This window comes from Blennius ocellaris, assembly GCF_963422515.1.
Source record: "Blennius ocellaris genome assembly, chromosome: 4".
NCBI classification, from domain to species: domain Eukaryota; kingdom Metazoa; phylum Chordata; class Actinopteri; order Blenniiformes; family Blenniidae; genus Blennius; species Blennius ocellaris.
The window spans coordinates 5,278,381-5,300,750 of record NC_137653.1 but is presented as its reverse complement, the minus strand read 5'-3'; the positions used below and the strand labels follow the sequence as shown (position 1 = coordinate 5,300,750).

Below are 22,370 nucleotides of genomic sequence, written 5' to 3'. Positions count from 1 at the left end.
TTTTATTAAAATCCTTCAATTCCTGCAGGGGGCCTCTGAAGGTCTGTTAAATTGACCGTTGGGTCCCTGATCACCTCCCTGGTCAACATGCTCATTTCCTCAGTTGGCCAAACAGTCAAATCTGCGTTACGGGGGTCATGATGGCTTTAACATTTGAGGACATTCGAAGGGCCCGGCAGTCGTTGAAAGACCTTCAAACAGTTGTGGAAATCTTGCCCCGAAAGGACCCTACATCTTTGGATCATGAACTGCTATGTTGTATACAACACATGGCAACCATCGAATTATTTCTTCTGTAAATTCAGTCGACACTTCTGATTAATAATGTCAATCGACATGTTCTGATGAGGGTGGACCTATTTAATTAAATTTGCAAGAAACTCGCTCAAGAGATCAAGAAATACTTAAATAAATATTGCAAGTGTGCGTTGCTGTGGGTTGTATGATAGAGTATAACGATTCAATTTTAGATTGCAAAAAGTTCACAATGCATTCTAATCTGGTCATAACTCACTGTCAGTGACCTGTACTGAACTATATGAGAAGAACTGATAAAGTCACACTTCATGTTTTACAGTTACAGAGCTTAAACAGTCGTTTGGTGGAGATAGCGGTATGTCAGCCATAAATGACTTGGGTAATTTATATTTACAGCCTTCTCAAGTTGCGGAGTGCTCTCCCTCAATATTAAATATTTTTGGGGTGGGCCGGCCTGAGCGCTGACGATCCCTCAGCGAGCCCCCGACAGAATACAGAGAGGTGTGAGGTCACTTATTAAGACTTTAATTGAGAGGAGATTGCTGCAGGTGGGGCATGAAGTCCAGCGCTTCCCTTTACCCTCGAGTAATTATCAACTTTCTTCAGCTAATTATTAGATTAGCATAAATAATGTTCCATTTGGGTATGCCGACTTCTTGACTGAGTTTGTCGGTGAAATTACATAAAGAGACAGAAAAATGGAGATTAGAGAAGACTGGGACACACATGAAAGGACACAGAGTGAAAGTGGTTGCAAAAGAACACAAATTAGCCTTAACCTTCAGTCTTTACTGTGAAGTAATGAAGATGAATAACTGTGGACAAACGATAAGCACAGGAATACATTAAATAGGGGCACGCAAGCTGCTAACCTCACGCACGTACACTCACAGACAAATACAATACAAACTGCTCTTCATGCATTTGTTTTCATATTTTCATCACTTATATTCTCTAAACAGAGGAAAAGACAACAATCAGGAGCTGTTGCTATGAAGTGAGCCTCCTTTGTGTCTGAAGAATTACGTCGTCTGTGGGTAGCTCACGCTCACAGTCGTTTGTCAAACCAAACAAGGTGAGACTTTGAAAAAGAGTCAGACTAATAATCACCTGCAGGAATAATCCAATAAGAGGTCTAATCAAAAATGCAAAACATTTCTCTTTCTTTCAAGTTACTGTTCATGAATGAATGTAAACATAAATCACTTTAATGGTAAAACCCTCATTGTATATTATGATTAACATCATTAAACTGTTGTGTCTGAAAGAAAACTGTATTATATGCAACTGGAGATGATTTTAGTTTTTGTGTTCCATTATATATCAAGCCTTCTAATGAAGACACAAATACAGGAAATGTATGAGCTTTGTCTTCTAACAAGCAGTGTTGTCTAATGTACATTAATTACATTTAAATTATAGAAATGTACAAAAGCCACTGGTGAAGCAAAAATGTAAACTTTGAGTTATTACGATATCATACCACGAACTGGTTAGTTTGCATGTCGGTGGTCAATTAGTGACAAATGGTTTCCTCACATAGAGCAGGCTGTAGAAGCAATTCCAAATGATTAAGCTTTTTTTACTGCTATGAAAACCCCACACGCGCAGAATCGTGCACACACACACACACATTGTGCCTTTGTCTATTAAAAATTTAAAAAAATATCGCTTTTTCGTGCCTGCAGTGTTCATTCATCAGCATGTGTGTCAATACAAAAATTATTTATATAATTGTTACTTCACTATAGAGAAAGCTCAAAAATGAACACAAAATCATGCACACACATGCCATATGGATCCACATTTAAAGCAAACTAATTAATTAGTTGGTTGGAGCTTTACTCTTGGACTCCAAAAAAATTTATGAATCTATTAACAAACACAACCTCGAAAACAGACATATTACTTTATTCAAAGTTAACTATATGTATTTCATGCCAACACAAAAATCAGTGCATAAACTTCGACCCCAACAAATGTTCACTATATATGGCACAAGGGGCTTTTTTCACTCTTGTATTAAAGGGTGGTTTTTTTTTTTTTTTTTTTTTTACTTTTAAAATTGATAATAAACTAAAACTACTCCCTCGAGAGGTGTGGGTCAAAGCAACCTCAGTCCCGTTTTATTAAACACTTGCCTCGATGAATTGTCAAAAAGGTTAAGTGCATCAGCTGCTTGTATTGTGACTTTGAAAATAGAAGTCCGACATGAACTCAATTTTTCATTTTGCATGAGGAACCAACTTGAAATTGATTAAAATCGGAGTGAAACAGATTGCACGTCTGAAGCCGAGAGAGGAACTCAAAATTTATTTTGCAGCATGTGGTCATTTTTTTTATTGCTTGCGCTCATTTGTCTGCCGATTTAACCGAACACAGCAACTGCAGTAAACGTTTACTTTTGTTCAGTTAGTAGTGATATGAGGGGAATTTTTGGTTACTAATATGGTCTTTTGAAAAAGACGAAATGAGTTTGAAGTTTAAATGAATTATATCGAGCAAATGTTTATCAAGAGACCTCAACAACTCACCAAAATTAAGAGCACTGAGGACTCCTGACATCGCATGAAAGAAAAAAATAAAAATAAAAGAGTACTTAACATAATAAAAATCTTTCATGAGGCAGATGAATTAAAACTGCTAGTATGCAATAGTTAAATTAGAATATGCTTGCATGGCTAAATAACTGGACTGGCCATATTGTCCTGTTTTGCTGTGCAAACAATATACTTCTACCACCTCACTGTAAACCACTACAAGAATAAATGTACAATGTCTGTATTAACAATATTAACCATAAAATTAGGCTGTCCAGTTCTACAGCAAAAAGGGAGAAATGGTTTCAACCTGAAAGTCCACAGTTTGCTTCACGCAAAGCAATAACTGCTATTTCATATGAAAATCCTTTAAGAACAGATGAAATGGATGCATCAACTATGACCGCTAAGCATCATGAGTGAAACTCTCGGAATCACGTCAAAATTCACATTTTCATGTGTCCACATTAAACGCTAATTACCCCATGTATTCAAAGATAAGATGTTTTTGTCAGTTTTTAAATCCACAAGCAATAAACATCATCTGCCAACATTGACTAGATTTAGTTTGAGGAAATCTAAGGTTTGTATTAAAGGTAATAAATATTAGCGTCACTGCACCATTTTTACTTGTTATTGCAATTTCCTCTCTAAAGTTGCAACTAAAACCTCTTCAATGCTCCACTAGGATACAGTTTGTTTATTTAAATACAATCTTCATTATAGACAATTAATGCAGGGATACCAGAGGGCAGGTGAAAGTTCATCTTATTGCTCTATCCCTGCTACTGTACAATATTAATGTACAATAACCTAATTTCTGAGGTTGGTGGTTTGGAATAATAAGTGGGCAGATTTAGCTTCTCCATGACTTTATTCCAGTCATGTTTTTGTTTCAAGTCTTTTGCTGATGAAGATTAATTTGCAGAGCGTGGCGCTCTATCAACCCCGGTGACACAAAGGGCAAAGATATAGACTAATTAAATACACCACTGCAATTGATATTTCCCGTGGATCAATGCGAGTGTGGGATCTGTTAATTAAATCCGTGATAATGTTTACTCATCATAAACATTTCCCATGTTTGGGCTCAGTGAGATATGGAGATAATCTTCGCTGTCTGACAGATTAATTTTAGGGCTAACAGAAAATCCCTCCATTTTTTTTAGCGGGAACTTTTCCTTCAAAACTTATATTTAGAGATGGAGATATGTCGATATTTATGATGTATCAAGATTGTCCTCAAATTCAATATTGAGAAATCCAATATTCTTTTATTTGTTAAAATATTAGTTTTAAGAATTTATACGAGTAGAGTAAGAGTCTAAAAAAGTTGGGGGGGGGGGGGGGGTGGAGTACAACGGCCCAATAATATGGAGATGGTTTGGATTTCACCCATCCGATGCCGAGCAGAAAAACACTGCAGGGATCGCACAAAACATGTTTCGACCAAAAGTTTGAGCACAACAAGTTGTTTCCACCTCCTCCGGGGCTCCGACAGGAGTATTCATATATTCGTGGTTTCTGTCATTGTGCTCACCTCTTCCTCAGAAAAACACAACTTTTAATGAGCCGGAAGGCACGAGAACGCACACATTAAACACAGGAAGTGCATTATTTATATATACATTAACAATGGGAGTAAATCCACATGCATTAATGTATTGCCTCAAACTGGCTTCTCATTGATTTTTATGACACACAGTGCAATAAAGTTTAATCTGACTCGGTGAGGTCCCTGACCTTTAAATACAGTGAAAGCCTTAGGGAACGTCAGAGGAGCCTAAAGCCGTGTCAAACACATGGTCCATGGGCCAAAGCGGGCACGCCTGAGGGTCCAGGCCAGCCTGTGACGCACAGAGAGTTGAACGATTGATGCATTTTCAGTTGCCGCAGTATTGAAAGACACATTTCACTGTATTTTCCACCAGGATACATCATTTAAAATGGCCATTTTGTTGAAATTGTACCTATTGGGAACATAGTCCATTTCCTTGCATGTATTCTAAAATATTGGGGAGTTGTGGATGTTTGTGAATTATTACTCTTTCATTTCACAGGTCTGACCCCCTCCTGCGTCTCCCCGAACTCAGATGAGTTTGCCCTCGCTTGCTAAAACTGTACAAACATTTCTTTCTTTATTTTTTTTAAATGAATGCCACATTTTCCCCCCACAATTTTTCGGGAGTATTCACATGTTTATTATGGGCTGCTGGTGGTTAATAAATGTACCTGTGTTGCAATTTGTACCAGTGGCTTTGACCCAGAATTGCCTTTGCAGAAAAACTTTGAGAAAAAAAAATCTCGAGTTTATATTGCATATTGCCATTTTGAGTAAAAATATGAAGATCTAAATGCTGGGCCATATCGCCCAGCCCTACTTATATTTTCTCCAACAAGTGTTCAAAAGAAGCTTCTCCTTTTAAGTAAACATGCTTTCACAGCCGAAAAACAAGTAATGATAAAACGGCTACACGTTAAAAAGAGCAAATATTATTTAAACAGATACAAAGAAACGCGAGCAACCGGGCAATCTCAATCTCGGGCCTAATGAAAGTAAACCCCTCGCAGTCTCCCCTCCAGCAGAGTGGATTCTGTATTCTCCTCCCTTGCTTGTCTCCTGTGCGGTATACATCGGCATGGCATAGGTTATCACACAGTGGATTAAGAAGGCGTGTCAGAGTGTGTGCTCGAACCTCCGAGCTGCACTCCACTCATCTATTGATCCTCGTATGAGGGGGGAAAAAGCGAGAGACCGGCACACTTAGCGGTGTAACTGCAGGCAGGAGCCCCCTGCCTGCCCTCTGTTCCCTGCAGTGGGACTGATTGCTTGTCTCAATCATCCCTTCACCCCTCCCCTCCCCACATGCACACAATCCAACACAGCCCAAAAAACCCGCTCGCTTTGCCCTCGTTCATTTCTCCACTTCCGTCTCCGACGCCTCGGCAACAATCTCTCATGATTTGACGGACCCTTGTTCTTCTTGTGAGGGCCATCAAAAGTCTGCAGCCCTAACCCCGTCTGAAAGGCCTGGGACTGCATGGTAGGAAGCAATTAATTCTGCAGTGAGAAAGCCCATTAATTAGGCAACGCTTCTGGCTATTCTACGAAGACCCTTCAGAAACAGTAGGGCCACTCAGAGAGGCATGAAAGATGCAGTGGCACGCCAGGTTATTAATGGACCCCGGGGCTTCTACCGGAGAACCACCATAGGGTAATTCTCACTTTCTGTTTCAAAGCCCCGTATAACTGCGCCATACGCACTCGCAAAGTGACAAATGCTGTTTACGGGAAATGTGTCTTATCGGGCTTGACTGCCACATTCTATCATGTAAAGCTTGACAAGTGAGGCGGCCTCAACATCATGCCAGAGTACATTTCGCTCCAGTTCAACCCTTTTAGAAATCACCATTCAGAAGAAGCTTCACAATTTTCTGAAAAACAATCCAGGTTCTGGAAAAAACTTCACCGTGTTAACAAGGGATTGTTAATGAGCAATACTCTACTTAGACTTTAACATGACATGCAGGAATGTGGGTAAATGCCACTGACATTCACACATATGGCTCAGGGAAGACTACCGAATACAGCAGGCCAATGAGGCAGCTTCCCCTAAATGGGGGGGGGGGGGGGGGGTGTAATGGGATAAACACTCGTGTGGAGATGGGTCCGGGTAAATGAGTTTTGTGATATCTAATCACTCACTAAATCATGCGTGAGACCATTAGCTACTTGTGTTGTCCACCATTCGGGGACATTTCGAAGCAAGGCACCCATTTCAAACTAAACAAGACCATGGTTCGGTGCCTCCGAAATGCTGATTCAACTGTAGGTCTCCCCTGAGCACAGGCCAGGTCTGCCTACGACTGCAATGGCGGGGAAGCCTCGGTGACAGCACACCATCCGTGAAATTAAATCAACAACTCCCTTATTGTAATTACATTTGGTTAAATGGGAAGGCAAAATGTGGGTGTAATACAATTAACATGTAATTGTCATCCTGACCAGGTTGGTGTTGATCTACCTCCCCGAGGGATTCAATGAAATCCATCTCCCGCCCTCATCTCGACTGAAAGATCTGATAAGTACCGTCGAGTCACAGGGCTGCAGTTCATGTGCTCACAAGACTATTGTGATGAGTTCAGTACGTGACATTCATTGCCGCCTCAACACTAAAATACATTTTTGACGCAGATGAAGGTTACGTATTCTTTGGAATGCAATGACATACAATAATGGATTCATCAGTTTCCTTTAGAAAGCATAAACTCGTGCTCTTGACCCAGTTTATGATCGGGCTTTCTGAAACTGTTTGGACAATAACCTGGCAACCTACTGATCCCAAGCCCCACTTTGATTGTTGCGTGGTTAGTGTTAATGTGATTTATCGGCACGGGGAGCAGGGTCACCGGACACATCTATCTTCCAAGGTTCAGGTTGGGTCACACTTTGCTCGGCAACAGTGTATGTGGGTCGACGGCTCGGAATCACTTTGTCAAAATGTCATTATAATGGGTGCATGTTGGCTGAACGCAGCACATCTTTTGGGATTGGAACCTGGGGTCAGCAGTTAATGGTCAAAAATCCTCCGACTGGCTTTGTTTCAGAAGGGAGGATCTGCTCAGAGCTGCTTCACTTTGTGAGTCAAGTTGTTATTAGACCAAGAATTACGGCCGACAACTATGAGGATAAAATCATTTTAATGATTACAGACAAACTGATATTGTTGCACACATCAGCATAGAAGAATTAGTGTTAATTGTTTTTTCTCATTATTTCTTTTTCACTCTTGATTATGACAGACTAGGCCCTGTTTTTTTGTTGTTGTTGTTTTGTTGGTTTTTGTTTTACATATTAGGGCTATATAAGTAGAAATTTAAAAAAGCAAAACCAAATAATATTGTATAATACTCTACCATTTTGAATATATAGATTGTACATGTCTTTAGTATATTTAGTATAATTTAGAATTCTTTGTATGTTGCGGCTACACTCTGATCAATTTTAAAAACAACTAATAAAATGTTGTAAAAGCATTTTATTTTTTTCTTGTTTTCTGAGTGAGTGTTTGACTTCCCTGCTTACAAATTAAAACGTCATCCCCCATTTATAGACATTTCGTTCTAGTTAGGGTCGCAGGAATAACTGATAATTACTATAAACAGTTCAGCTTCATATTTCAGATGAAAGGAATCCATGCTGTCAATCATAGGAATGTGAACAATTTTACATATAAGATTTTTTTAGAGAAACAAATATATAACAAGAAACAACTTTTATATAGTCTTCTGTGTTCCAAGTTCTTTTATTTGTTTTGATTCTCTCTTTTTGTGTAGCAGTGGTTACGTCAAACCGCAGGGTATTTCAAACCGCACTGATAAAAGTTGTATGATGCATGATATCAGAATTACTTCATGGCGAAAGAAGAGAGAGGAGTGTGAAATAACAAAACCAGCATCTGCAGAGGCGAACAACCAGCTCTCCTGTGTAGATTTAAAGGCAAAAAAAACATTATTTGATGTAATTTGAAGACAAAATCCAGAACTTTATATGAATATTTCCAGATGAGTCAAACAAACAAAACATGTTTAAAATAAACAGGTATGAGTATATCAAGCGGGATCATTATCTGCTCACATTTGCTTCTTGAAATTTTGATCTATAAACATAATCTTACAGAATTTGTTGTCTTGCTTTCCGGTAACAATGGTGTGGTGTTTAGTGCTGCCGACTTCCACTAAGAGGTCTGAAATAGCAAAATGTTGGTCGTCTTTGGGTATATCGTAGTGTTAGAACTACTTGATTAATCTATGATCATAGTTGGGCTAAAAACAACAAGGTGCGTTATATAAACTCTACTGCATAAGCTACGGTATGTAGGGAAAACAAGTTTCAACATCAAACAATTAGCAACTGAACGACAGCAGTTGAAATAAATTTGAGTTTGAGCCCGCTGACCAACATCTGACCATCTGTGTGGAGTTTGCCTGTTCTTCCTGTGTCTGCATGGTTTTTCTACAGGTATTTGGTTTTCTGCCATTCTGCCATGATTCAAAGACGTATTTGCTTGTTATCTGCCAGTCTATCAATTTTCTTGCTTGATCCAACTGGAGGCACATCCCACTTGAAAATGGAGGAAGTCAGGGTATAAGTCCAATAGACAGGGCATAATCCTAACTAAAACAACCAGATTACATGCAGTTGAATATCTATGCTATTCTTCAATCACATGCACATAGCACACAGCTGATTGCAGGGATATCGAAGCCACGCGCCCTACATGCACTGTGCATGTCTTCAATCACATGCACAGACCATTTCTAGAATCATGCGCCACACTTATGAGTCCAGAGCACAAGACCTTTGAAGCCACGCATGATTCTGTGGACATCACAAAGTGAAATAACTTTTACTGATAGTATGTGGTGATATACACATTTGACATATTTCTATTGCTTAAATGAGAAATATCACATATAAATTTTAGGAGTGTTGAGTTTAATTGTTTCTACAATGCGTCGCAATGCAGACGTGGACAATCCTGGATCGACGTGGCGACAAAACATAATTGATTACAACGAAGATTTCCCAAATTCCGCCGCTTAACTTCCCAAGGATATTTTTAACAGAAAATTTCCAGAACATTTACCAGAAATTGGCCACCTGCCCTGAGCCCTGAAAACTGATTCACACACTGGGAGGGCAAACAAACGCCACAAAAAAAAGGCCCCGAAGCTCAACCCTAACTCAAACCGGGGATAATCTTTCTATGAAGCGAGAGCCGATTACAAATCTTTGCAGGCTGCTGGTTGATCACGAGTCTATATTCTATACGAGGGTGGTGTGGAGGGCACGGTGCCCTTCATCCAATGGCGGGGTGGGCTCCAGCTCCTGTAACCTTCACCTGTATAAAGTAGGTCTGGAAAAATGAAAGTAATCTTTTGTGGAAAAGAATAAACATGAAATTCTCCCAGTACTGTTTGCTCGTAGGCTGACCGAGTGATAGAATAAATACTTTGATTCATCTCCCTGTGCACGCTTGTACTGTGTGCTCTTCACACACAGAAAGCTGAGGCTGACGGGTACAATTTGATGTCTAATTGTGCGTCACAGACAACTCGAACCCAAGCTGTGACAATGGCCGACTGATCCGCACAAGTCATCGTTTCAATTGTAGTTCGGCAAAATTATTCCTTGATGAAAAGGTCCACGTTTCCAGGAGAGTGAGGCAGGAAGAGGAAGGAGAAAAGAAAGTCATCATGTAGGAGGGTGGCTCCTCTGAACAACTGGGACACTGTTTGTTGTGCATTTTCCAGTGATTGCAGTATGTGTGTTTGTGTGTGCATGAGAAAGTATATATGTAATAATATGCTGCACATTAAGTTTTCTTGTTTCTAATCATTTCAGACCAGTAGAGATGATTTGTGAGACAAATCATGCTAAAGACACAAGTGAGAGACTCTTTTTTTTTTTTTGCTTGTCAAACAATCTGTGTTTCATTATTATTTCTTTTTTGCGCCTATTTTCATTTTAGAATTAATGCGTGGGCGAAAGGCTCCGGAAAGAACATTTTCTGAAAGTCTCTCTCGTCTCTGTTTCACTTGTCCTTACTCTGCCTTTTTCTTTCACCTTCAATTGTGTTTCTACTACATCTGACTCTTTGTCATGTTGAGAATGGAAAACTGTGGGTCTATTTATTTTTGTTCTCATGGTATGTTTTGTATAGCAACTGTAGATATGTCAAAGCTGTGAAACCTGTTTAAATAAAACAATATAGAGATTTCAGGTTGATCTCAACATCATGCAGCAGTTTGAGTCAAGATCGAAGAACAACAAAATAAACAGTGTGTCTTTATAGTGGAAAAAATAGAAAATAAGAAAAATGTGATTGCAGTTTATCCATTGTCTTTGGAATGATTAGGTTTCTCCCATAGGTGCAATATGAAACATTTCAATCAAGGTTTGTCTGGATATCCTCAAGTGAATGCTAAATAAATGTTCTTTTCTGAATTAATCAAGGCAAAATGAGTTTGACTGGCACACCTCTGATCTCTCGCCGTTCATTTTATTGACTTCAATACACACATGCGACTGAGGTGTTCCTAATCAGCATGACAGCTCGGGATCATTTGCATGATTTGTCTTTGAATATCAGTCATGTCCACAAGGCAGCCAATAGGGGAGGGGAGCGGTGTGCTCTCTCTCGCCGCCGCCGTCCTCATCAGTACGCCTGCTGTGCTGCTGATAAAGGTTGTGCGCAACAAGGAGAGCCTGGGAAGGCTGCGCTTCGCTGCGGCCGTGGCTTCATCTGCTCTCAGCCTGATGTTTTTCATGTCACCCCGACCCAGACTACACACAGGAAGCGCCGTTGTAGGGTTGCTGCATGTTTGATGCACCTGTGGGCTCCTACTTTGTGGCGGGTAGGTCAGGAGTACAGCATTGGAACACAGGGTTGTGTTATTTATTTTCATTGTCACGTTCAGAACAAAGAATAACCCAGCAGAGTGGGAGCGAAGTCTCAGGGAAACCACTGTAAAGCACATTTCAAGGTTTCTTCTCCACCCAATCCAGGCTTTCTGAATTCTATGATCATTTCACGGCTAACTTTGAAATAATTATACCCGTTAACTCTTTAAAATGTTGTTAGTTTTACTAGTCGCTGCCAAAATGGTAATCACTAATCTAATTAGGTCTGTCTTAATGTTGTACACGTCACTGTATAATTGTGGTGTAGCTGTGACATCTTAACTGAGCTGGAAGTACTGCATGACTGACTCATTAAGTTTAGTTGAAGTTACAATAGTGAGTTGAAAGCTCCAGAGAAAATCACATTGATGAGCATAATCAGAAGCAGAACGATTGAAATAAAACTATAAATACTCAAAGCAGCAGCAGACAGCTCTCATAAAAGTAAACTAACATCAATTTGAATTTTTCTGTTTGAACATCCTGGAATAACTTTTAGAACAATAATGTATCAATCTTTATTAGTGTTGCGGTTTCATGTGATGTAATTCATAGTTTATATATTAGCATGTTAAAGCATGTAAAAATACACGTTGCCTTTATTTTCACTGCAATAATCAAACAGTAACTAACTCGGGTACATTCATAACATGACTCGTAGGCTATTTTAAAATTATGTTTTTAATGGGTAACTTGGGATTGTAATGGATTTCTTTTTTTACTGTCAAAGTGTAAGAACAATTCTTTAACACTCGCTGTTATATGGAACAAAAGTAATCCGATTAAACACTAACCCCATCAAATTTACACCATATAAACACTTTAATCTGATTACATTTGCACCATCCGATTGAAATTATTATCCGATCATAGGGGGTTGTGTAATCCGGTTTTTGATCCGACCACAGTTCATGTAAACGGCACATCCGGTTCCTACAGTCGGAGGTTTGTGTGCATCTCTGTAACACGAGTTCACTTAATGTCATGACGTCATTGCATACCCACACCAGTGTTTTGAGAAAGACGGTGGGAGGAAAGCAAAGGTGCACGAGCAGAGTGATCCATTTGCCATCACGCAAAAAAACCCACCCATACTCGTCTCCTTCCGATTAAGTTTTGATCCAAGAGAAAGTTTTCTTTGATTAATCACTCTCGTTAATCCCATTTTTGATACTGGCGGGCTTTCGGGTGAAGCCAAATGTGGGATTCTGTGCCCACAGCAAATGCCACAGTGCAAAGTATTATGGAATTGATTCACTGAAATGAATCAGGTCACATTTGGTGCATATAAACTGGGACAACATTCACTTACTTTATTCAGTGTTCATGTAAACGGTAAATCTGATCCTACAATTGGAAAGACTTCGATCAGATTGGCAAAAAAAAGGGACCATAAAAATGCAGCTAATTTGCAAAGTGCCAGGGTTTGTTAGATGCAACAACGCCGACATGGGTGGTATGGTAACATCAAATGACTGACAAGAGCCAAAAGCATACAGCAGAGCGCCACCCAGGGTGTCACACATACACTTCTGGATTTGATTATACTCACAGTGCATCCAGCTGCCACCACTTCCAATTGTAAAAGATGGAAAGCATGACTCACCAGACCAGGGTGGCCGACGGGATTCAATTCGGACCCTCGTAGCGGCCACCACTGACACGTAGGAAACTATAATGCACTGTGTTCTGACAGCTTTCTCTCAGAAGCAGTATTACGTGTATTAGGTAATTTGCGCAATTGCAGCTTTTCTGTGACATCAAACCAGGCGGGTCAGCCTTCGCTTCCCATCACTGGGCCTTGGCTGCCATGTGCTTTGTAACCAGTGCAGTTACAGCAATTGGTAACGGTATGGAGTTTGCACATTCTCCATACAATCAATTGGCGACTCCAAATGTACCCTGCATGTTAAGGTGTGTGTGTGTGTGTGTGTGTGTGTGTGTGTGTGTGTGTGTGTGTGTGTGTGTGTGTGTGTGTGTGTGTGTGTGTGTGTGTGTGTGTGTGTGTGTGTGTGTGTGTGTGTGTGTGTGTGTGTGTGTGTGTGTGTGTGTGTGTGTCCTTCACACACAGTCAGCTGGTATGGAAGGTGAGCTATGCAGGTATACGTCTGTCATCGTATATCTCCACAAGACTTTTTTGTTTGTTTTTTGTGTTCTTTAAACCAGACAAATATAAACTCCAGTGACAACTTCGTAAACCTTGATAGTTACTGCGTTAACGCTTACCACAAAGGCTTCTTGAACGAACGAAGCCACGACAGTACAATCGATTACGCACGAGAGCCATGTACAGAGGCCTACTACACGCACAGTACAATCGACGCTGCACAAAAGCAGCCTTACAAGTCTTGCTGCATGCACAACAAACCCAGAATAAAGCATGTGTGACAAGAGAAAGCGCTCAAGGCGACACAGGCGGCAGGAAAAGAAGAAAAAAAAAGGTTGGGGGAACAGAGGACAGAGGTGGTGAGTGGGCTGAATATGTGTGCCATCATGGCCAAATAAGCAGATTAATGTCCTCGATAGTCTTGCATCTGCTTTTGTCAGTGGATGACAGCACAAACTGATGAACCAAAGAGAGGAAGACCTCCTGTACTACGGCATGGCCTGACTGCATAATAGGATAGAATCTGAGAAGAGCAAGGCCAGGCTGAGAGGAACCAGCTCGGGAGATTAAAAAAAAGAAAAAAAAGAAAAAAAAAAGGACTGTGCTGCTCCCTGCTGGGCAGGGTTGGGTCCGTTTTTTTTTTCCTTTCAATGCTGAATGATGACCACAGCAGAGACTTCACACGGAGATGTCCAGAATTCAAAAAAGGGATGCCTTACGATTTTAAATGGTAGTAAAACACGTCCCACTGAAAGCAATTCCACAACTGCAGCTTTTTCCAAGGACGAGCCAACAACCTCTGAGGATTGGATCGTTTGTTTGCGACAAGCTTTCAGTACAGCACCGTGGAAACACTTCGCCCATCTCCACCGCATATAAACTCCCAACGACCCAGTTAAAAGTTTCAGTTTTGCTGTGATTACATAAGTCATAACACCAGTTGCACATTCAACCAATAGTCTGTGACGCAAACACTGACGGTGTGTCTGGGTCCGACTTAAAACATCGTCGTTGCATTTCGTTGCGTTACATCATCCGGTTTAAAAGAGAAATGACATCGTCCTTTCTGTGTGTGTACAGCCGTTGTGTATACTTGTGTGTGTGTGTGTGTGTGTGTGTGTGCTTACGTAGTGCGATCTTGGCCAAGTGCAGACGGTTCACCCAGGAGATCTTACTCAGAGGGTTCGGAGTGTTGAAGACCACCATGAAGCTGACAGGACGCCCTGACCTACGGAGGAAAGCACACCGGCACAAACACAGGAAGGTGAAGACACTGCTTACACATCAGCAAGTGTTAATGAGAAAATCTTTAACACGTCAGATGAAAAGTCGTGACTTGAAAAAGTATGAAAAACATTATTCACGCTCAAGTTGAAAAATTTTTCCCCCCATTTTATCATTTGATTAGATCAGACAGTCTCATGTTTTAGAGATGTAAAAAAGATCCGTGTCCCTGATATTCACCCTGGTTCGACACTCAAATCTGCTAAATTCTAATGTGGAAAAACATTAACCTTGAAACAAGTAGGAGAAAAAAAAAAATCAGTGGAGAAAACTTCTGAATTTCTTTTTTTTTACTCCAAAACGATTTATAGTTTGTGTGTTTTGTAAGTGTCATCAACTTATGTCATTTTGCCTGAAAGAATCAAGCATGAATGCGGAAATCACCGTCACCACAAAATTTAGGACTGGAGTTGACAAACTGGTGTATCACGGCTGTTTTTCAAGTCGCTGGGTCCTGCTGAATTTACAACAGGGTTTCACATCACAAGGAGCAGAAAAGTGGACAAAATACATCTGTGATATATATTCTCTAGATATAGCTGCATAAAAACTGAAAGCGGTAAAATACAGTTTCAGAAAAAGAGCACCAACAAGAAAAGGAATTTTTTCATTTCATGGGACTTTCAGTTTACCACGAAAAGATTTCTCATGTCAAGGCGGCTGCTCGCCTGTTTGTAGCTCCGTAACAGTCCGGTGAAAGTAAGCAGAGGCTTTCTGATTTCAGCCTGCGCGTCAACATTCAGGACAACTTGTGATGATCAAGCAGCCTGGTCACAGTAAATCGCATATAGGTGGGCCGCAACACTCAAAATGCCACTAATGTGTGGGTTCTGCTGGCACAGTCTGTGCAGGCTCTGATCACTGAGAGCTTTTTGGATCTAAATCAAGCCCTGACACAGTAGGTGACTCGATCTGAGATGTGTGAAAGAAAGACAGAAAGTACAAAAGTGCGAGTGGAAGAAAAAGGAAAAAAAAAAAAAAGGAAGGAACATAACGGTGCTGTAAAGCTGAACAATCAAAGCTCTGTACAGATTGAATCAAACTTCGACATATTTGCATGAATTCGGAAACACGCGTTTATTTTAAATGGACAATCTTTGTGATGTTTTTCATCTGCGCGCAATTCATTTTCAGTCTTTCCTCAAAAACCAGAGACGACAGTCCCAATGATCCTTTTAAATACTTTAATAATGGGAACCGTGACATGAATACCAAACATACAAAAGGTAGAGGATCAGTGTATTATGCAGTAAGAGCGGCAAACAAAAAAAAAAGGTTCCTATGAAGATTTATTTTTTTATTTTTTGCCTTGAAACTGGGTCAACATTGGAATCCATTGTAAAAGCGGTGAATTCAAGCCAACTGCACCTGCCATCCCGCTGCAAGGAGCAAGGTACAAACTTCAGTGGGAGCCTTTCAAGCCCACAGGGAGTGAGCGTTTGATATTCAAAGAACGAAGAGAATTTTTGGACACTCAATAAACCCACTAAAGCAAAAAAAAAAACAAGGTTTGTCATCACTGTGAGTGAATAAATGAAGGTGCTCAAAGGATTTGTATGTGAAAAGTCAGGTTTATGTATTAACACGGAGCTTTAAAGAAAAAAAACTTGTTTTTGATGAGAACGGTGCATTTACGGTATTTTAACGTGTTAAAATTATGCGTCTTGACAGTGGGATTTGCAATTTTGGCTTTGCCCTGGTAATTAGGATAAATTTGGGTTATTTTATTCATCCATCTACTAAACAGAAGGACTGCGGGAGGCTGGAGAATATCCCAGTGGAGTCTGAGCGATTGGCAGGTTCCGCCCTGGACAAGCTGCCATCATAGGACTAAAACACACAGACGCACACGCACACACGCACACACACACACACACACACACACACACACACACACACACACACACACACACACACACACACACACACACACACACACACACACACACACACACACACACCTTACGGTGTATGTAATGTAGTTTTTCCCCTTAATATAACTTAAAGCATCTTACAAAGACACTAAGTTAAAGTGGGCTCTCAGTGTGGAAGGCACAGGCAAAGAAGGACTTGCAGTGAGTGGAGTGGTTTGCAGAGCACATCATGAACTTAACAGATCACTTCCCTTTTCAGGGACATTCACACGGGTCGACTACAAAAGCCCAGCTGTATTTTCAAGGAGCCCACTCTTCCTGTTGTATATGCAGTAGATTGAGCTCTCTGAACCTGTGCAAATATATTAAAAACCAACTTCGAGCCACCAAACGGCCAAACTCCTCCCAAACATCTGCTTTGTTTTGTTTATTCTTTATATATTCTATGATCATTTTCACAGCCGGCAAGATCTGTCTAAATGATTTTCTTGTTTATAAAAGTAGAGAACATTTCTTATCACTCTGATTCCTTTATGACGGAAATTCGAACAAAATACAAATAACATCGAGGCATAGCATTGCATTCTGAAAGGGCAATATTAATTTCACAGACTCAGACAACCTGTACTGGAGTGTTAAATGAGAAAAAAGCAAATCCCATACAATAATAAGGCAGCAATATTATCTATTTCATATGATATTGTAATAAATGTGAATTTTATTGCCTTAAACTGAGGATTTTCCTATCTGATTTTTATTTTTAGGACAAGAGAGTCGACTACAGATGAGGAGACAGCCGACAACCAACAGTTGAGGGTTGTTGTGTCTCCTTTATTCCCCTCGGGTCAATTTTTCTTCACGAGATAAAACAGCTACAAAATGTATGTCCCTACTGGTGCTGGGCTGCACAGTGCAAGACAATGTGAAGTAAACAAATAAATGTCAGACTGTGCTTTTACAACCTGATTCTTCACAACTACCTGATCTCCAGTTGCAGACAGTTTTCTGTCATATCTGCCCCAACTGGCAATGGAAACAAAACGCTTGCAAGAATTTTAATAGCTTATTTATAAACTAACAGTGTTTTGTTTGGGGGTTTTTTTAAACTGCAAAAGATTAGCTTTTGGTAAATGGTATTCCTTTACGTCTCTACAAAGATAGCAGACTTTTCTCATAGATGACAAGCTCTGTTCCATCAGGTTTGTCTTTCACTGCTTCAGGAAAGCAGGAGGGGTCCAGCTATCAGAAGAAAAGCACCTTGCTGCTTAAAAGAGACTATAAAAAAAAAAAAAACATGCTGTAAAACAAATCTCTTCATAATTCAGTGAGACCCAATTTATAACTCCGGTGACAAACTTTTATCTGCCTCCATCAAAAATCAAGGTCAATGAAAATCATGACAGGAAAGTGGGAATGACCAAAAGATAACCGTGGATATATATTATATGAAAGTTGTCGGTGAAATATGCAAACCAATAATAAAAGAAACGCCTTAAAGTCAAAACCAAAGTCAATACAAGAAGATGCAAGGAGTCCAAAGAAAAGTGTTTTAAAGTGATTTTCTCTCTGAGCTAACCTGACAGGTATGACTTAAAACCAACAAATGGTTTTATTAAACACTAATAACACACAAGCACATCTCCTGATGAGATATTGCCAGCTGAACATCTATCATAATGACACCTACGTATAAACAAAAGAACGTCTGAGACCACTGCATATGAATATATATATATTTTTAAGTACCTCCTTAATGCTGAATGCTGAGCACTCTGAATTGAGACTGGCAGTGTGGACCCTGAGTTAACGATGACTCAGCCGGTGTCTAAACCACTGACAGGGTCCCTGCGTTGTCTGGATTGATCAGGATTTATTGGAACTACAAGTGAGCTGTCTAGCCAAGGATGAGACATCTTTTTAAAGCACTGAGCAGCTTTTCAAAATAACGACCCCGTCTCAGTCACCTGCGCGAACGAGTCTACAGTGATTCTGACGCGATTGAAAGGAAAGAAAAGGCAAGAGCAAGAGAGTGCGTGAAAAGGGTGAGGGAGCCTGCGAGGGAGGGGTGGGGGGGGGGGGTGGAAGGCACACACACACGGAAGACAATTTCACACTCAGACATCATTAGAGGGTAATTGACTGGAGAACAGCGTGCGGCTGGAAATTCTGCTTCTGTCGTACCAGCCGTTGCCCGCTGCAAATTCATTTTCATTTCATACAGAAAGGATGGGTGGGGGGGGAGGGGGGTGTGGGGTAGGCAAAAAGAGACGTACACGCACGGCGGATAAGTGAGTCGGAGCAACTGCAGACAGGAACACCATAAAGTAAGTAAGATCTCAAACTCGCTTGACATGTTGAAAAAGTGGAACTTTCACAAAGAGGTGTAATTCATACCATTCGCTGCTTAAATATAGCGGAGGCAATTTGCCGAAGACAGAAGGGGAGACGGGGTGTGACAAGAATACAACTACTCACTTGGCTGGATTCCTTAGGTAGCACTTCGTGCCCACACGGCATCAAACATGCTAAACTGAGCACGGCCTCCCTTCCCCTCCCTCCTGCCCACTGATTGACAGCCGCAGTGCAGGTGTGGTGCACTGCCAGAATGAAGAACAAGACGAGAGAGAGAGAGAGAGAGAGAGAGAGAGTAGAGCAGGGCGAGGGCGAGCGAAAGCAAAGAGCGGGTCCGGTTGGATTTATGGGAGCAGGTCAGTGCCAAAGCACGTTTGGTGACACGAATGCACAAGGACGGGACGGTAGCAGGAGGGTGTGCTGAGTGGCAACCTCTCACGCACCGGCTCTTCAGTTTGCCTCCTCCCGGCGAAGAATCAGCCGGCCCCGGGAGCAAGTGGGCTGTGCAAATACCAAGATGAGCTGGAGCAGACAGTGCGGCGTCCCTGCGAGTGTGCTAATTTGCCGAGGAAAGCCTTGACAGAACAACGCGACCAGAGATACCTTTTACCGCATGTTAATATTGAATGTGACACACTTGCCGTGTCGTTGACACGTGTGGCACATTCACGTGAAAAAAAAAGGGGAGCGAAACCTTGCAGTGGAATGTATGTGTAAACAGCTGTTAGAATTCTTCGTGTAAAAAAACCTCATAAATAATCAGAATACATCCTCGACACAGTTGTATGAATAGTGAAAAAGTATTTGTACCAGAGTTATTAACACCTTCTGGTGAAGCCACGGTTTAAAAACGTAGCAAGTCACTGGAGCAGGATCAAGGCTAAAGAAGAAACATTGATGACATAGATGAAGTATATTATTATCATCAATAAAACAACAAAAGTCTAAATGTATTATTTACAAACAGGAAAGTCTTAATATTGAATAATGTTCCTGGAGAGAAGCTGTTTTCTTTTTTTTTTTGTCAATCCAACTGAATTGTTTCCGACTGAGGGATCAGGATTACTAAAGACAGGCAAAATAAGTCAATATAACTGATCCCATAATGCAGTGGACTGTGATGTTGGCCATATGCACACACATGATTCGACATGTCGTTAACCTTGGTGTACACCGGTATTGATGATGGATTTGTTATGTTGTTTAATCAAGCTTGTTGTGGGTTTTTTTTTTTGCATTTCTTTTGAAACCGCATCATCAGTAAACTGCCACTCGGTACAAACCTCTGACGGTGGGAAGCAATCCAATGTTCCTTTACATTCTCTCTGTTTGGATATTTTTTTTAAAACACAAAAAAAATGGGTCATATCACTTCCTCTGGTCATTTTAATCACACAGGGCCAATCTAATTGCGATGTTTACATGATGTGATGTTAATTAGAATGGTCTTTGATCCATGTAAGAACTAATGATGTGGTGATGCAAATCTTTTAGTATTAAAGATAAAACAAGAAGAAAAATCTAGTCTGTTGCACAACTCAACAATCATCTTCATGACCATGTTTCATGCCAGGGAAGTAAACGATGCTGTACAGTATGTTGTCGAGTGCCTATTTCCCAGTGAATGCTATTAGTATTTTCAGCCTGATATTTAATAGATGGTTCAGACGAGCGTCATTAGTGGGTTAGCGCATCCTTAATTAATCCACTAAACTGATATGCTGCTGCACATGAAACATTCCTGGCATAGTGACATCCGTTAAACATCCCACACAGATTTTTAGAGCAGCTCAAGACAATACAGCCTGTAGGAGCAAAGATCAATTTGTGTTTTTTTCCTACAATTTACTTTGCAGTTTCTATGGTGCTGTAAAAACCTGAAATTGGGAAGTTACAACCTTATACTGCATGGCCCAAAACAATCTTGCACCACATTAGATATTAAAGCTACAGCAAACTGCACTTTGAAAGCAAACAGTTAAAACCACACCGATTGAACAGTGGACATTTCAAATATAAGTGGTATTTTCTCTTTCTCACTGCACCTTTAAAAGGTCTTGATTCAAATGCCAGTACCGAGTCACTAATGCTCTGAAACCCACTATTTCCATGACATGATGCTGGAAAATGTATTCAGTCTGGTTTGACCTTTGATCAAAAGTAAATATGAGGATGTCATAATTCATCCCAGACGCAGCCCGCCACCTTTCGCAGCGTAAATGTTTGTGCTAAAACATAAAATTATGTGTACATGACAAGGTTAAATTCATACTCATGTTAAGTGCTTGCTGCAGTGTTTACAGTCAAGGTGGCTAACAGAGTTCTGTGATCTGGTGTTATTTATGTACTTGGCTAAAGGCTAAAATTCAAATGAATATTTACTTGCCCATACATCACAGACGGGTGAGTTATTACAAGGAGCTTTTCCAGGGGATCGGCTCTGTGGCATGATAAAAGACTACTATGATAGAATTTAATTTATACAGACATACTAGGTTCAGAGCCATGTCTTTCATATAAGTAAAAGGCTGCCATGATTAATTAAATACTTTTGGTCATAAAGGTTCTGTGAAATAGATTCGTAAATTGTAAATAGACGATACTTTCTTTTCACAATGCCTACACGGTAAATGCTTGAAATCACACACACATTGAAAAACAATAAACATTATATAAGCTGGAATTATCTCTCCAGATGACTTATATGCTGTAATATCTGTGGGAGTCTGTTCATTTATAGTAATGAGAAGTATCACCATGTTTTGGTCATCATTATACAGTATTTCATGCCCCGAAATAAGGACATTTTGTTGTCATTTAATGTCACAGATTTAATAAACTCTCCCAAGTTCCTGAGAACATAAAGTGCACTGTACTGACAGCAACCACCAATGTCGAATCAGTTCATCCTTTAGCACACAGGAGCACTGAAGACTTTCCCTTAAATTGTCACTCACAAGAATGAGGGAAAATGTGAGGTCACAATGATCTTTATACACCAAATCAGAGTTAGACTTTGCTACACAGGAATATAAAAAATATCTAGAAAAAAACACACACACACTGCTATACATCCTTTAGGGGCCACTTGGTTTGCAGTGTCTTGCCCAAGGACACTTGGGCACAGGAGGAGAGAATGATCAAACAGCCAACCTTGAGATCACACAGCCATCTGTTCGACCTCCTGAGCCTCGGCTGCCCCACAATAGTGCGGTGGCAGTGACCTCGACCTGTGACCAAGTAAATCTAATCACTTCATCTTCCAGTCAGACGGACTCTGCATGTCCAATTCAAAGATATTCCCTCAAGGTGTTCCACAGAAAATTGCATTCGCAAGAATGCCTCCAACATGCATTTTGAATGTAAAGATAGGCCACCCAAAGGCGGAATGCCTTCTGCCCTCCGGTTGTGGGTAATGTATTCAGCGAGAGCAGTGTATGATGATGAGATAAAACACCATCTCAGTAAATGAGCTGAGGACACGTGTT

At 40.5% G+C, this 22,370-nt stretch overlaps 1 protein-coding gene across 2 annotated transcripts in view; it reads right to left on the bottom strand.

Moving 5' to 3' along the window:
* The window catches only part of arhgef10la (Rho guanine nucleotide exchange factor (GEF) 10-like a), a 125,688-nt gene that overhangs the window by 53,928 nt on the left and 49,390 nt on the right, over nt 1-22,370 (bottom strand). For both annotated transcript variants that reach the window (XM_080494940.1, XM_080494941.1), the window contains one exon: nt 14,500-14,600. In XM_080494940.1, the coding sequence (XP_080351066.1) occupies nt 14,500-14,600 (101 nt within the window). The remainder of the gene's footprint in view (nt 1-14,499; nt 14,601-22,370) is intronic.